The sequence below is a fragment of the Myotis daubentonii genome, chromosome 16 (genome assembly GCF_963259705.1).
Source record: "Myotis daubentonii chromosome 16, mMyoDau2.1, whole genome shotgun sequence".
Taxonomy (NCBI): Eukaryota; Metazoa; Chordata; class Mammalia; order Chiroptera; family Vespertilionidae; genus Myotis; species Myotis daubentonii.
In genome coordinates, this window is record NC_081855.1 from 57,421,614 (window position 1) to 57,436,945 (window position 15,332).

The following is a 15,332-nucleotide window of genomic DNA, read 5'->3' on the forward strand; positions in this document are numbered from 1 at the left end:
GGATTCCCGAGGAATGCTGGTGTTTGATAAAGACAGACACCCACGAGATCTTTTGTTTACGCTCCCCTGAATGCTCAGTTCCGATTGTCCTGCAAGAGTATGCGCTGATTTTATAAAACATTCATTATTATCAGTTGGACACTTCCGGTTCGCCCTACACGTGGTACCATGTCTTGGAGAAAAAAAAGGTTCTTGGTAAAGTGTGAGGGCAGAGTCACCAGCATGCCCGCTAGGACGCGCGCCAGCGCCCTCGTGCTTCGGGAACCACGTGCGCCCGGCCCGCCGCGCATGCGCACTGCCGCCTCGCCAGACCTACGTGCCGCGCCGCGGGGTGGCAATGGCGGCGGGCCGGGGCCGCACTTCCGCCCCTCCCCGCCAGGGCGGCACCGTCTCCCTCGGGCCTGCGCCGGCCGGGCGGCGCGTGCCTGGCGCCGAGCCGCGGGTCCCGGGCCCCCCCGAAACGACGCCAGCTCCCTGCTCCGGGCGGCCCGCCGCTCGCTCACGGCCTTCGCGTCCACCGGGTGGGTCGGGGCCTCGCCCCGCCCCCGCGCATCCCGACTGGCTGCGGGGCCCAGCCCTCCCCCCCGCCCCGCGTTCTCATTGGTCGAGCGGCGCCGCGGGGTGGGGCCGAGCCGGGGCGACTCCAACAAAGGGCGGCGGGCGGCCGGCGGCGGTGACCGCTCTCCCCGTGCTTCCTGCAGGTCACGCGCGCCGGCCCCCGCCCGCCCCGCTCCAGATGAAGTGTGAGCACTGCACGCGGAAGGTGGGCCCGCGCGCCGGTGCGGCCGGGGGTCGGGGTCGGGTCAGGGGCCGGGCCTCGTGACCCGGGGTCGGTGCGGCTGGGGGCCAAGGGTCAGGGATGATCGCCGCCGGCCCGGGAGCTCCGTCCGCGGCGCGGCGCGGCCCGTGGGAGCGTGGGCGGGCGCCACGTTCTGGATCGGCAGCTCCGGGCCCGGCGTCACCGCGGCCTCGGGAGCCCGGGGTCGGACGCGGGCCGCTGGGATGGGACCGTCTGGGTCCGGTTGGACCGACTCCGGCTGGGCAGGAGCGCTCACCCTGCCGCGGCCCGGATAGTGCCGCCGCGGCCCTGGACTTCGCAGTCGGCTCCAGTTCTCGGAGCGCCGAGCCAGCCATTCAGAATGCTTTTTTCTTTTTGAAGCCAAAATCCCCGAAAAGTAGAACAACCTGTTACCTCTCAGGGCCGTCAGAGCAAACCCCATTCTGGAAGCCAGCCATCGATACGATGTTTTTCGGGTTGTTTGTTAACTTTGCAAAAAATCGTAAGTGCTTGTAGTAACGAAACCACCCAGAAGTGTGGCCCGCGTCGCCACCTGTGTAACCATGGTAACTCGGCGGCCTTCCTGCGCTTCTAGGCCGCCGTGACACCAGTAACCGCGCAGCGCGGGCAGAGGGATTGTTCTGTGTTTCTAACCGTTGAGTCGCATCGTGAATGCTATTCCATCACTTGCTGCTTTCTGTAACCTCACATGAGGCAGGAGGCGGCTTCTCCGAGCGACCCTTGTGTTTCTGGTTCATTGTGTTCCAAGTCCACGTGCGGCCAGGTAGCCGGGCCCTAATTCCCCTGCTGGTGCCAGGCACATGGTGTCCGGGTTTCAGCTAATAGGAATATACGGGTGAGGTGAGGTGGCGGGCGGGGGTGTCCGCCAGCACATGTGCTTTTATTTTATTTCACATACATGTATACATACGTATGTGTGTGTATGTATATATGATTTCAGAGAGGAAGAGAGGGAAACATCAAGGATGAGAGGGAATCGTGGATCGGCTGCCTCCTGCACGCTCCACGCTGGGGATCAGGCTCTCAACCCGGGCCTGTGCCCTTGACCGGAATGGAACCTGGGACCCTTCAGCCCGCGGGCCGGTGCTCTATCCATGAGCCCCACCGGCCAGGGCAACATGTGCTTTTATTTCCCTGGAAGAGATTTCCACTCAGGAGGTTCATTGACAGAATCGGTATGCATTTTTTAATTCGGAGAGTCCAAGTTCTTTTATCTGTTTTCTGTGCCTTTTCAAGGAATGTAGCAAAAAAACAAAAACCGATGACCAAGAGAATGCCTCAGTCGATGCCCCGAGTCCGGCCCAGGAGAACGGAGAGGCAAGTCGAGTTTTCCGTTTCGTGTCTGCCCGGAGGAGACAGCAGCTGCTGGCTTCTCCCCTTTGGGGCTCATGTCAGCCCATGTCCTTGCTTTGAGGAAGGAGAAGTGAGACGTGAGTGGGTAACGCGGTGCCCCTGCAGGGGCCAGGCGTGCGGGGCCCTCCAGCGGGAGGCACACGGCCTCCCAGGTAAGGGGGCCGAGCGCTGGTCATCCCAAATACAGCCGAACAGACTGTCATGGGAACGAAGGCGAGTGTCGCCCTTGGTCATTTATCAGAGACAGTGGTGTGATGCTTACACCTCCAGTTCCTTTTTTAAACTCAAAAGTTCCATTCTGTAAAACGGGGGTTTCGGTGGGTAATTGGTTCAGTGATTCATTGTCATGGCTCTGTAAATGCATTTTCCTAGCAGTTCCTCCGCCAGCTCAGTTGTGGGTTTAAATCCCGGCGAGCAGAGAGGAGGCGGCAGTGGGGAGGTCAGGGCCACTGCGTCCCTTAGAAAGTACTGGCACCCGTTCCCAGGCGGGAGGCGGCGGCCCCGGAGAAGCGCGTGTCGTCTCTGTGGGTCAGTAGCCCTGAGAGGACATCAGTCTGACGGGCATCCATCTGGTCCCTGTGCACCAGCACTGCTCTGCGCTCGGGCGACTGTGCGGCTCAGTGAGTAGAGGGGGTGAGACCAGCACCCAGGGTCTAGGGCAGAAAGCAGGGACTGCCCGGGCCCTGCATCCCCCACACCTGCCCTCTGGCTGCGTCACCTTGGGCAGCCATCTAACCCTGGGAGCCCAGTTTCCTTATCAGTGACACGGGGAGTTGGGTTACTTCTCCCCCTCTCCCTGGGCTTTGGTCACAGCAAGATAACGTGTACACAGCTGAAGCGGGCCCCCCGCCAGCTCAGTGGGTGGACACCCTGTTAGGTTGGGCTCGCCAGGGAAGGGGCTACTGGAGTGGGCTCTGGGGTTGTGAGAATCGAGGGGAGGTGTAGGAATGGTGGGTGAGCCCACCAGGCACACAGGAGTGGACAGAAGTGGCCTGGGGGAGGGGTGGTGGGAGCCACTGAGTCCGTCAGGGTACAGATCCGATGTGTTGAAGGGCGGCCTCGGCTGGCTGAGCAGAGGGGGCATCGAAGGACGCCGTGTGGGAGGCAGGGTGTGGGGCCTGGGTGGGTGGCCAGAGTGGGCCCCTCTGCAGGGCCAGGATTCTCGGTGCAGCTCAGCAGTCTCTCGAGCACCAGCTGGGTGCCAGGCTACATGCTCCAGACCCTCGGACACCCCCACCCGTCACTGCGTTGGAAGTGCCAACCTTGGGCCCGTTCAGACCTCACGCACATGCCCGTGCGGCATGCTGTCCTGGGGAGCGGCCCAGGGGCAGGCACGTGGGGAGGAGGGAGGCGGCGGCGCTCCCATCCGCACGGGAGGCCCTCCGGGGCCTCTTCACCAGCTGGTGGCTGAAGGGAAATGAATGCACAGCTGGCAGGAGCGTTTGTTCGTTTGTTCAGATGCTCCCGTAGGCTCCCGAAGGCTCCTGTGTTCATCCACTAAATGGTCCTGAGCACCTTCTGTACGCGGGGCCCCGTGGAGGTGCTGGGCAGCAGGAAGAGGGAGGGTCCCTGCCCCAGAGCTTACATGTCGTGGTGAGAGTCAACACATCAATGCTAGCTGGTCATCTGGGCTGTTTGGTAGGTGCCTGTGAGGACCCCAGGGGTGAGCGGGGCCCTTGGGGAGCATTTCTGGGCTCAGGGGTGACCCAGAGCAGTTTGGCTGGAAGTGAGAGCCAGGGAGTGACTGGGACAAGGGCCATGAGTGGTTCGAGGCCGGGCCTCTGAGCAGAGGAGGTATGGCTTGTGTTTGCGTTCATCTCGGGGTCCAGCGGACCTCAGGAGCGGAGTGCCAGGCGGGCAGACGACGGGGCCGAAGGGGACCACAGGGTTTGTAGCCTGGACATCCAGGTGAGCAGGGTCCCTGTTACTGAGGAGGCCCGAGGGCCCCGTGCACGTGCAGTGCCTGAGCTCCCATGGGTGCCGTGGACCTGGGTGAACTCACCTGGGAGAGCACGGCAGGCCCAGAGCAGGAGCCCCCGAGGCAGCAGAGGAGGCGCTGAGGGAGGAAGACGGGCCAGGACAGGCGTGCCGCTTCCCTCCCCGTGGGTGTTGGGGCGGTGTCTGCATTGTGCCTGTGCTGCTGCTCCCTGAAGACCACGTGGGAGGGTTCTTAGTGAAGAGTCAGGCCAGGACGCCGTCTTTCTTTCGTAGAAGGGAGAATTCCATAAGTTGGCCGATGCCAAGATATTCCTGAGCGACTGCCTGGCGTGTGACAGCTGTGTGACCGCAGAGGAAGGAGTCCAAGTTTCCCAGCAGAACGCCAAGGACTTCTTCCGTGTTCTGAACCTTAACAAGGTAAGGGGCCCCGTGCGCACTGGCACCCTGGCCTGGAGAGGGTGGGGGTCAGAGCAGGGCATGGAAGCCTCTGCTGGGACATGCAGGCAGCCTGGCCCTGGGTCCCGTGCCCTCATCAACCCTCTGCAGGGTCCCTCCTCCGCAGAGAAAAATCAGCCGGCCCCGTCACACTCCCTCATGACTGGGGCACTGGCTGTGGCGGACCACCGGCCAGGCTCCCCGGACATGGGGCGGCTTCCACCGTGCAAGGTCCTGCCCTGGGAGCGTGCCTGAGGTCTCGGGTCTTCAGAGGCCAGGCTGATGCGGTTCAGCCTCTGGGGTGTTCTCAGGCGGGGGAGTCCCCTGCCCCACTGTGCCCGGGCGCCGAGCCCTGGCCCGCAGGGCAGCACAGGTGCCCGGAGCCCTGGGCGCAGCCTGGCTGGTGCTTGGACTGGCGCTGCGTTGAATGGGCAGGTGCAGCCGAGGACGGTGTCGTTGAGCACAGAGCTCCTCCCACCAGCGTGCGGCTGGGGGCTGCTCCCCCCGGAGACGTGGTGTCGAGTTATCCCTCCTCCTCCGTGTCTGTTTTTCTTTAAAATGATCGTTTTCCTCCAGATGTGTGAGCTTGTCAGTATGCTAGTGTTCTTAAAGTCGACAGAATCTCTTGGGCTGTCCCATGTTTTAACTAACTTTCCTTCAGTGATTCTTGCCAGTGTTTGCCCAAGATCGCCCCCACCTCCTGCCTGTCCTGGATCTCAGTAGATGGTCCCCACCACCTGTGTGACCTGCTTCTCTGTCTCTCCTAGAAATGTGATGCCTCACAGCACAAGGTGCTGGCAGTGTCCGTGTGTCCTCAGTCTCTGCCTTATTTTGCTGCTAAATTCAGCCTCAGTGTCACCGATGCATCCAGAAGGCTCTGCGGCTTCCTCAAAAGCCTTGGTGAGCTGCCTGTGGTGTCGGCGTGAATGTAGAGCGGGAGCTGGTGACTGCCTTTTCTTATCCCGAGTTCAGTTTCCCGGGGCTCGGGGCGGTGAGGTCTGTGACCCTGCCTCTGACCCACGGCGGGCGGTGGCACTTGCCCCTTGCCGTGCAGCCGGGTGCTGCATTACTGCCGGACCGCCCCTCCCGGAGCGGCGAGTGGCCGGCTTTGGACAGGGTGGCCAGGGGTCACGTGTGCTGTTGCCCTGGCTCTCGGGGCCCCTGAGGTCATCTGTGTGGTGGGGAGTGACGGCTGCAGGGAGTGGTGTCTGGTCTCCTGGGAGCTCTGAAGAGCCGGCAGGAGGCAGCGGACTTTGTCCTTTGCGGCCTCATGTGAAGCAGGAAAGGCAGCAGCCAGAGCACAGCAGGGACTCAGATGAGAGGCGCACCGGAGGGCACTGCCCAGCAACAGGAGGGCTCCCTTATCTGCTGGTGTCGGACCGGACGGTCCCGCCCCTGGAGACTTCCCGGCCCCCCTGCAGCCATCAGCGGGCAGGCTCCGCAGGGAGAACTTGAGCCGGTTGCCAAAGAGCAGCTTCCGTTCCCCCGCAGTAGCTTTCAAAGACGTGAGTGCACTGGGGACCCGGACAACGAGATGAGCCCAGACCGAGCAGGGGTGCCCGTGCCTGGCTGCTCCTGGCGCACAGCAGGCGCCGCGAGCCCGGGCTCCTGCGCGGCCCTCCTCCCTCTGAGAAGCCGAGGGTGTGCTTTGTTTCACCGCAGAGCGAGCTGTTAGGTGCCATTGATCTCAGAGCGAAAGGCCTTCCTTGGACGTTAAAAACAAACAGTTGGGCATGATTTGTTACTGTGATAATGAAGGGAGAGGTATTCACTGTGGGTCTGATTCCTTAAGGTAATGGTTTTCGATGACACTTAGAATATTTACTATATTTTTTATTTTATTTTTTACTTATTTTTTGTTGATTTCAGAGAGGGAGAGAGAGAGAGAAACATCGCTGATGAGAGAATCATTGATTGGCTGCCTCCTGCACGCCCCCGACTGGGGATCGAGCCTGCAACCTGGGCATGTGCCCTTGACCGGAATCAAACCTGGGACCTTTCAGTCTGCAGGCTGACACTCTATCCACTGAGCCAGACTATATTTCTTAAGAATAACTGGCTGCTTTTAAGATTTAGACTGGCTGTAGATACTAAATTTATTTGCTTAATTTGTTTTTAATTATTGAAAATACATTCTTTTGTCTCAAGCTTATTCACCAATAGTAAGAAAACTTATTAAGAAAAAGATAGCTAATTAAAAATCAACATAAAATTAAGATCATCATAAGGGTGTACTCAGCTAGTTTGCTCGTTTTATTTATTTTAAAGATGTCAAGGATCATTACCGACCGAAATTTATTTAGACGGTGTGCTGCGAGTGCCTTGTAATATTCCGTTAATTTACGTGAGGAGTACGGTGAGGTGCTTACAATAAGATGCAGGGAGAAAGACAGGAAGTAGGAGAGAGTAGGTATTTTATTATGAAAAACGTGCTATTGTTTTAGAAAAAGTGCAGTCCTATACTTAGCGATCAGTGAGGGAGCCGAGAGCCGAGGTGACTGCAGTGCCCAGGAGGGAAGCCTGTAAAATCCGCTCAGCTTGCCCCTTCGTGCCCAGACGGAGAGGGACTGAGAGGGGGTGAGCTGAGGCCCTCCTCCCGCAGGGGTGCACTATGTCTTCGACATGACGATAGCCGCGGACTTCAGCATCCTGGAGAGTCAGAAGGAGTTTGTGCGTCGGTACCGCCAGCACCGCGAGGAGGAGCCCCGGCTACCCATGCTGACCTCCGCCTGCCCTGGTGAGCCCCCAGGCCGCAGTCGGCTCCGCCGTACATTCCGGGGAGGCTGGACAGGGTCGCGGGAGCTCGGGGTCCCAGTGGGGACGGGAAGCAGCCGGGAGGAACTGACGCAGCCCCGGTCTCTCCCCAGGCTGGGTCCGATATGCGGAGCGCGTGCTGGGTCACCCCATCACGCCCCACCTCTGCACGGCCAAGTCTCCCCAGCAGATCATGGGCTCTCTGGTAAAGGATTACTTCGCCAGACGGCAGGTAAGCCGGCCTCTTCCCGAGGTCAGCACGAGTGGGGAGCCGGGCCTGCCCATGGGGCTGACGGACAGGAAGTGAGGCGAGCCAGGGAGACACGGGCGGAGCTGGTGGGAACGGGGCGGCGACTGCAGCAGGAGCTGGTCTGTGGGAGACGGGGCTCCACCCAGAGCAGCTGGGCACCAAGGAGGCGGCCGGGCAGGGTGGCAGCTGGGTGGGTTCTTCTCCGCAGCCTGACAGTTCGCTCTGTCTCCACAGAACCTGTCCCCAGACAAGATTTTCCATGTCATTGTGGCCCCGTGTTATGACAAGAAACTGGAGGCCCTCCGAGAAGATGTTCCCACAGCTCTGCCTAGTTCCCGGGGTGCTGACTGCGTGTTAACCTCAGGTGAGAGGTGGGCAGGGCCGGGGTGGGGGGGGCTCTGGCAGGACCCAGGACAGTGAAGAGGGCAGCACTGCGGCCAGCGTGCGCACGTGCGTGGCCCAGGCTGAGGGGGAGACAGGGCGGTGGGGGGCAGTCCCCCCTCACCATGGCGTTCTGACAGCCCAGCCTGCGCGGGGGCACGAGTGACGTTTTCCCATGTGCTGTGGGGACGTCGCCGCAGCCTGCGCAGAGCCCGGTGCTGGGGTGCAAGGGCGTCTTTGGTCAGTCAGGGCAGCGTGAGTCGGGTGCAGAGGGGAGTCCAGTGGCTCTGATTTCCAGTTGGTCTCATTCGGGAATGCAGCACCCTCCCTTTGAGGCTGTCACAGAGTCTCCGCTTGGAAACAAACACATGGATTGTTTGCAGAGAGCCCTCATTGCAAGAGCAGAAAGAGGAATATAGCTTCTCTTACATTCATTTGCGCTTTGCATTTTATTGGTGTTACTTTGCACTTGAGATGGGCCCCCCGCTGTCTGAGGGGGACAACATCCAAGGTCACCTTGACCTGGGATTTCCTGTGGGGAAGAAGGTAACCTTGGAAACAGCCTGAGGACGTGTGGTGTCCACGCGGCCCCCCGCCTCTCGCTTGTCTGTAGGTGAAATTGTCCAGCTAATGGAGCAGAGTGACCTGTCCGCGGACGACGCCCTCGTGGATACTCTGTGAGTGGCTTTGGCAGGGAGGCCGCCTGTGGATGGGCCTCCGTGGGGACTCTGGGGGGACAGGGCCCAGGGCCTCCCTGCTTTACTAGGGGCTGTGCTGAGACGTGGGCACAGGGTGGCGCCTGCCCCAGGCAGTTTCCTCAGGGAAATAGCAGGTTCCTTGGGTCCCTTTGCACCCAGGGCAGCAGGCTGGGTTTCTGTGGTCAGTGGTGACCCCAACCGTGTCCTGGGCCGGGGCATCTGCAGAGCACTCCTGGGCCACTCGGCCGTCCTGCCTGTAGTGGCACCGGGACTGTGTGTGGCCCTTGGTGGGAAGCTGGACTGAGGTTTACAGACTCTCAGCCACTCGAGGGCCCATGGCCACAGCCTGTGCTGGAGCCAGGCCGACCATGTACCCTGTCCTGGTGGGGCTCAGGCAGCCGTGTTCTCGAGCCCATCTCAGAGTCCCAGGACCCCCAGCCCAAGGTTCTGGGGACGCCCTGAGGCACGTGCAGCAGCGAAGGGAAGTCACTGCCTGTGCAGCTGAGCACAGCCCACTGCAGCCTGGTGGGCACAGATGACCTCTCAGGCTGATGGGGTCCTGCTGGAGCTGAAGGGCTGGCGAAGGGTCTCACTTCCCATGTGGCGGCCCCGGGTCATAACACTGTGAAATCTGCTGTAATTCTTGTCGCTTTTCTCTGCCTGACGAGGTTTGGAGACGTGAAGGAGGAGGAGGTGAGGCGCCACGAGGGTGCCAGCTCCGACGGGTACCTGGCGCACATCTTCAGGCACGCGGCCAAGGAGCTGTTCAACGAGGACGTGGGGGCGCTCACCTACCGCAGCCTGAGGTGCGTCTGCTCGTACGGTCAGCACGGCCTTTAGGGTAGATTCCCCAGAGCTGGTGTGCATGTGTGTGCGTGTGTTAGCGTGTGTGTGTATGTGCGTGCACGTGTTTGTGTGCATGCTGGGGCAGGGCTGTCCTGTTTGTAGCGTGTCTCCACCATCAAGGTCAAAGGCCTTTCCTGCGTTCACTCGCAGACGTTTACTTTGCTGACCTTCCCGACTCGGAGTGGAAATGACAAGCGGCTGAAGTGGACTCGACAGCCAGAGTCCCTGTGTCTGTGTTACAGGAACAAAGACTTCCAGGAGGTCACCCTGGAAAGGGACGGAGAGGTGCTGCTGCGCTTTGCGGCTGCGTACGGCTTTCGGAACATCCAGAACGTGGTCCTGAAGCTGAAGAGGGGCAAGTTCCCCTACCACTTCGTGGAGGTCCTGGCCTGCGCCGGGGGTAAGACTCGCCCACAGCGTCGTGGGAGCGGTCCCTCCGCGCCCGCCCTGAGCCTCTCGGTCTCCACGGCTTTGCCCTCGTTGTTATGACACAACGGCACCTCCCTTTCCTCACACCCACCTCGTGAGAAAGAGCAGGTACTCGGACGTCACCTTGGAAACCGTGGTTCCAGGCTGAGGGGCCCCTGAAGGGCCTCAGGAGGGGTGTCCAGCACCCACACAGTTGGGGCAGAGCTGGGCTGCCCCACCGCTGGGCTCTGCTGGGAAGTGAGCAGAGTCTCTGCCTCGGACAAGGCGGGAGAGGTGGAGAGAGGCCTAGCCAGGGCAGAAAGTGCTTCAGGTTCTTTTAAATGAACTTTTATCCTGTGAATCATGACATCACCTAAGGCATTTGAGAGGACGCGGCTCCCGTGCAGGAGGCCAAGCTTCCGGGCGGGTGGGCGACACCAGGACACGGCTGCTCGTGCTGTCTGCTCCTGGTTCGGTGAGTTCCAGGGAGACGAATCCAGATGTGAGCACGCAGCCCTCAGGCCTAAGGGCAGCGGATTATTGTGGTTTCAGGTAAAGACGTGTCCTGGGCCGTGGAAACAGGAAAGAGCGGGGGCCACAGACCGTGAGCCTAGGACAGGGCTCCCCAGGCCTCGGGCCACCGTGCACTCCCCTCCTGCCCGGGACCCCTTCCCTGCAGGACGGAAGGAGGGAGAGAGAGCTCCCGCCTGTGTCTTTCAGGATGCCTAAGCGGCAGGGGCCAGGCCCAGGCAGAGGACGGGCGTGCGGACAGGGCGCTGCTGCGGCAGATGGAAGGCATCTACGCCGCCATCCCGGTGCGGCCCCCGGAGACCAGCGCCCACGTGCAGGAGCTGTACCAGGAGTGGCTGGGTGGGGCCGACTCCCCCCGGGCCCAGGCGGCCCTGCACACCGCCTACCAGGGCCCAGGGCAGTCTGCCAGCAGCCGGGACATCAAGTGGTAAAGGTCCAGCAGGCGCCCGGCCTGCAGGCGCCTGAGGAGGGGTGTCAGACGCGTGAAGGAAAGGCTTAGTGTCTCTGTCATCGCTTTGGTTTTCAGAATTCCCTGCTCCCCATCTGTCAGCTCCCTCCGAGGGGCGCTGTCGTCCTCATACGTGTGCAACTGGAATATTGTATCTCGAGAGAAGGATTGCCCCAATGTACGTATCCTTTTATCCAACGATGGAAAAATCCCAAAGAACAAGAATGGAGTTAGACTACTGTCCTTTAGGCTTAAGAAACCCCGCCGGTGTCCTGCGAAGAGCTGAGACTTGGTTCTGTCCACGCGCCTCAGAGAGATTGGATGAGGAAATGGCCCGGTTTGGCCCTGACTTTACCCACTTATGTTACTCTTGAAGGTGTCTTTGCCACAATGCGAATAAACTGCCACCTTTTGGAATGGGGGCTCATACGAAAATCTGCATTCCTGCCTTTTCTTGAAACGGATCTACGTTCTGCAGCTGTGGCCGCCGTCCTGAGACCAGGTCCCGTCGCTGGGAATTGGGGGGCACGAGTGGAGGCCCCACTCCCCGTGCCCTTTTACATTCAGGGGTTGAGCTGAACTCACTTTGGGGGAGGCCTGGTGAGGGTCACAGGTGTCACAGACGGAAGGATGGAGAATGGAGAGGCGGACACCCTGCTCGGTCCCTCCCTGGGTGGAGTCAGGCAGATGAAGGCCGGCCAAACCGCGCACAATTGGGTGAGATAGTGTCCTCTGTGTCCGCCTCTCCCCTGCGGGCCTGGTCACTCCCTTCTGCTCTAGGGAGCCCTCTGCGTTCCACACAGCGTGCTCTGCCCTCACGTGCCGCCCGCCCTAAACGAGAAGGAAGAGAGCAGTTGGCCCACAGATGACGACACAGAGATCCGCAGCCACCACAGAGCCCAGCGCCCGTGCACGTCAGGGCCGCCTGTGGAGTGCGGCCTGTGGCGGCCTGGTGTTGGTCTCCAGAGCACTTGGATTTTGTTACCATGTGGGCGACCTTCTTGAACCCTCGGCCTGTTAGATTTCCCTCATTCATGTGTTACTGTACCTGTGCACCCGTCTGGGTTGATAACCGGGACATTGTGTGAAATTATCTATTTTCTGCTTTCAATCTATTTACAGTGGGGTTTCATCCTCTGCAGTGATGTAGATCCATTTCTGATTACGGAATAAACAGTTGAAGTACCTGGTGTGGGGCATTGGGTGAATGAAGCTGCTGTCCCCCCAGCCAGGGCCGCCTGTGCCCTGGGCTCCACCTCATGGAGTCGTGCTCTCACCTTTTACTGCCTGAGCCAACAGCTGGCCCAGGGCCTGGGCCTGAGTGAAAAGGGGGGCTGAGGGGGAAGAGGAGGGGACAAAGGAGGAGGAAACAAAAGGGGAAGCCATGTTCCCATACAAAACTGCTTACAATATAAGTTCTAAGAAATCTTACTGTTCAGTGGAGGGGGGGTGGGGGGGGGGACAAAAGGCACACACAGGTCCCACCGAGATTTGAACTCGGATCGCTGGATTCAGAGTCCAGAGCGCTAACCATTACACCATGGAACCAGACACTGCTATGGGCCCTACACATTTTGATGGGGACACAGGAATAGGAGGGTTCAAAGGCTGAGCCTGAGCTGGCTTATGGGTTGGTATTGAAAAACAGGTTACCTTCTAGCAGAGGATGGGTTATGGGCCCAGCTCACCCCACTGTCCATCTGCTGCACATGGTGTGGGTTGTGACTGACTGAGAGACAGCGCCCTCCTGCTGTGCAGCCGAGCGGGGCAGGGCCCACAGGGCCAGGCAGGTGTCATTTCTTCCTTACAAAACTGCTTACAATTAAAGTGTTGAGAAATCTTGCTGTCCAGCTTTATAACTGGAAAAACTGCAGTTTCAAAAAAGAAACTCCCTTAAGAACATTCTGGATATCAATCTTTGAGGAAAAAAAATCTGAATTTGTGTGGAAGCTTTTCATGTAAAAAGTGTCCATGGAGCTACTGTAGTAGATAGCAGGGTGTCCCCCCCTTGAACCAAGAAAAGCACCAGGAGAAAGAAACAGATGGAAACTTCTGGCGTCAAACTATGAGGATCAGCCAGGAGGAACTGAATGAACGACCTTAGTGAGCAGGGTTAAAGGAAGCCAATAGGGGTGGTAAGCGCCTCAAAACTAGGCACAGCCACGAGTGGTCAGAATCCCGAGGCCTGGGAGCAGTTCCCGGACCCTGTGGCACCTGAAGCTGATGTGTAGGCACCACCAGGAGCCGAGGCTTTCTCAGCGGAGCACGTGGACCAGGCCAGGCAGGAGGAAGCTGGGGAGAGCCTGTCTTCCCCCTCCATGTCTCTCCTCCTCGCCGGGTTCCCCAGGCACACAGCACTCGGCTCTTTTGCCCTCTGCTTCCTGTCGGTTTTAGGGAAGAGAAAGGTAGAGAGGGGTCTGGAGGGCCAAAGGAAACAACCATAACCCAGGTGTACCACTGCCAAGGGCGTCGAAGGGAGGACCTGACGTGAAGGCCCAGGCACAGCCAGCCCGTGGGGCCTCTGCAGCACCCGTGACACAGCCAGCGGCTATCAGGGGGCCCTGGGCTGAACTTCAGGGCAGACCTGCCGTTGCCATGGGGGTGCAGCTCCCTGAAAGGCACCCACAGGGCTGTCTGTGAGCCTGGATCTCCACCACAGGGTACAGGGTATCTTCTGAGTCTGAGAAATCCAGGCATTCAGGCATACATGCAGTTACAGGCGAAGGGGGCCCCCCTGCGGGGCCCCAATAACACCAGGCTGGAGGATTAGTGCCAAGAGCCTGGCCGATGAGGTCTATGGACGGACTCCGGAACAGGCCCAGGATTTGAGAAGATTCATGGTCCACGTGAAAGCACATGAAAGGGCTCCCGTGCAGGAAGGCTCAATCATGCACAAATAACCTGCAGATGCCGGTCAGACTCTCCAGCCACCCTCATGATGCTTGTTTAACCCTCAGACCAAAATGGCCGTGGAGACAGGGAAGGAGGCTAGGCCCAGGCTTGGCAACATGGACTCCTTTTCCCCCCACCAAGCCCGCCTTGGCTGTGACGCCTGCTTACATGTTTGGTGGCCGACAGTAAATCCCAATTCTGGTTGCGGGGGAGAGGGCACCGGCCGCCTGATGGCAGGTGACTTCACCGATCCTTTCCCACCAGTGCATGATCGGGACTGGGGAGGGACGCGGGAGGTTGGCCGCGTTGGAAGAAGCCCCATTCCAGCCCGTGAGTATTTGCTTTTGTTCAGGACCCGCGGTCATGGCACCCTACACAACACCGCTCCTGGCCAAACCACAGGCTACAGCGACAGCGGCAGGCAGCGGGCCTTGGCCGGAGAAACCAAGTTTCCTTCCGGCTCCTCTCCATCCGCAGGCAGCTGCCTTGGAAAGAAGTGCCGGAGCTTATTCCTCCGACAACCTAGAAGTGAATCACAGGAGCCAAGCGAACAGCACTTTGCCAACTGCGTAAGCTGAGGGCGCCCCGTTTCAGCTCTCAGCCCAGGATCCGCAGGCAGCGGCCGGCATATTCACCCCGCACCCAAGCGCCGCGGGTTCCGAGAGCCCACAGCCCCGACCCATCGCAGGCGAAGAATGGAGCGGACAGCGCGACGGGCGCTGGGACATGGCGCACGTGCCTTTCTCCGTTTCGGGACCAGCTAAGCGGTGCTCCGCAGGTGCGAGGCCCACCCCGGCCATCGGCGGTCACGTGGGCTCCAGGTCACGTGCGATCGCGGACGTCATTGTCTTGGCGCCGGCGTGCTGCAGCCCCGCCCTTGCCGGAGCGCCCACGTCTGCGCATGCGCACCCGGCGCGAGGCCTGGGAGCCAGCGGGCGCCTTCGCCGGAAGGAGAGGGGTCGGGATCCAGGGACGGGGCGGCCTCAGGGTGCCCGCCCTTCGTGGGCCGTTGATTGACCACCAGGACCGTGTAGACGGCACCCTCGCGTTCCCTGCCCTCCCCGATCGCGGGTCCCTGTGCCCAGGTGTCCAGGTGCCCAGGAGCCAGGGCTCCGACGTCCTCTCCACCTTTTGTCCCGCTCGGGGGCCAGGAGGCCTCAAGCTTGTGCAGTTTGCAGCACCGTTTTTTTTAAAAAAATACATTTTTATTGATTTCAGAGAGGAAGGGAGAGGGAGAGAGAGAGAAACATCAATGATGAGAATCGTGGATTTGGGGAGCACCCTTTTTAAGAGAAAAAGTACGAAATTAGATACAAAGATGGAGATTGATTAGAATAAGAACAGTGACGTCTACAAAGCCGGTCAATACCATAACTTCACACAATTAACTAAAACAATTCATTTTACTAATTAACTGCCTGGCACACTTCTAATATATTTTTTCCTAATTTTTTGGATGCAGACTTTGATGTGGCAATGATCTGATAGGACTTTTGATAGAGTGAACAGGGACATAATTCAGTCTTTGCAGGGCTGGTCGCATTTTGATTTTTATTAATACTTTAGAAGAGACGGTCAGCTTTGCATTCTTCCTAGTAA

General features: G+C 59.6%; 1 protein-coding gene and 1 non-coding gene across 3 annotated transcripts; one reads left to right on the forward strand and one right to left on the reverse strand.

Annotated features, from left to right (window-relative positions):
• Positions 1-604: 604 nt before the first annotated feature.
• On the forward strand, positions 605-12,031 carry NARF (nuclear prelamin A recognition factor). Of its 2 annotated transcripts, XM_059671611.1 has the most exons (11): positions 605-763; positions 2,036-2,116; positions 4,364-4,507; positions 5,293-5,425; positions 7,128-7,262; positions 7,393-7,511; positions 7,764-7,893; positions 8,524-8,587; positions 9,277-9,414; positions 9,697-9,854; positions 10,583-12,031. In XM_059671611.1, the coding sequence occupies exons 1-11, from the start codon at positions 737-739 to the stop codon at positions 10,822-10,824; spliced, it is 1,371 nt and encodes a 456-aa protein (XP_059527594.1). In that variant the 5' UTR covers positions 605-736; the 3' UTR covers positions 10,825-12,031. The 2 variants fall into 2 exon arrangements, with proteins under 2 accessions (XP_059527594.1, XP_059527595.1); XM_059671612.1 differs by lacking the exons at positions 605-763; positions 2,036-2,116 and adding an exon at positions 3,749-3,790.
• Positions 12,032-12,317: 286 nt separating this feature from the next.
• On the reverse strand, positions 12,318-12,389 carry TRNAQ-CUG (transfer RNA glutamine (anticodon CUG)). The gene has a single exon. It is a non-coding gene; the product is annotated as a tRNA-Gln (tRNA).
• Positions 12,390-15,332: the final 2,943 nt, after the last annotated feature.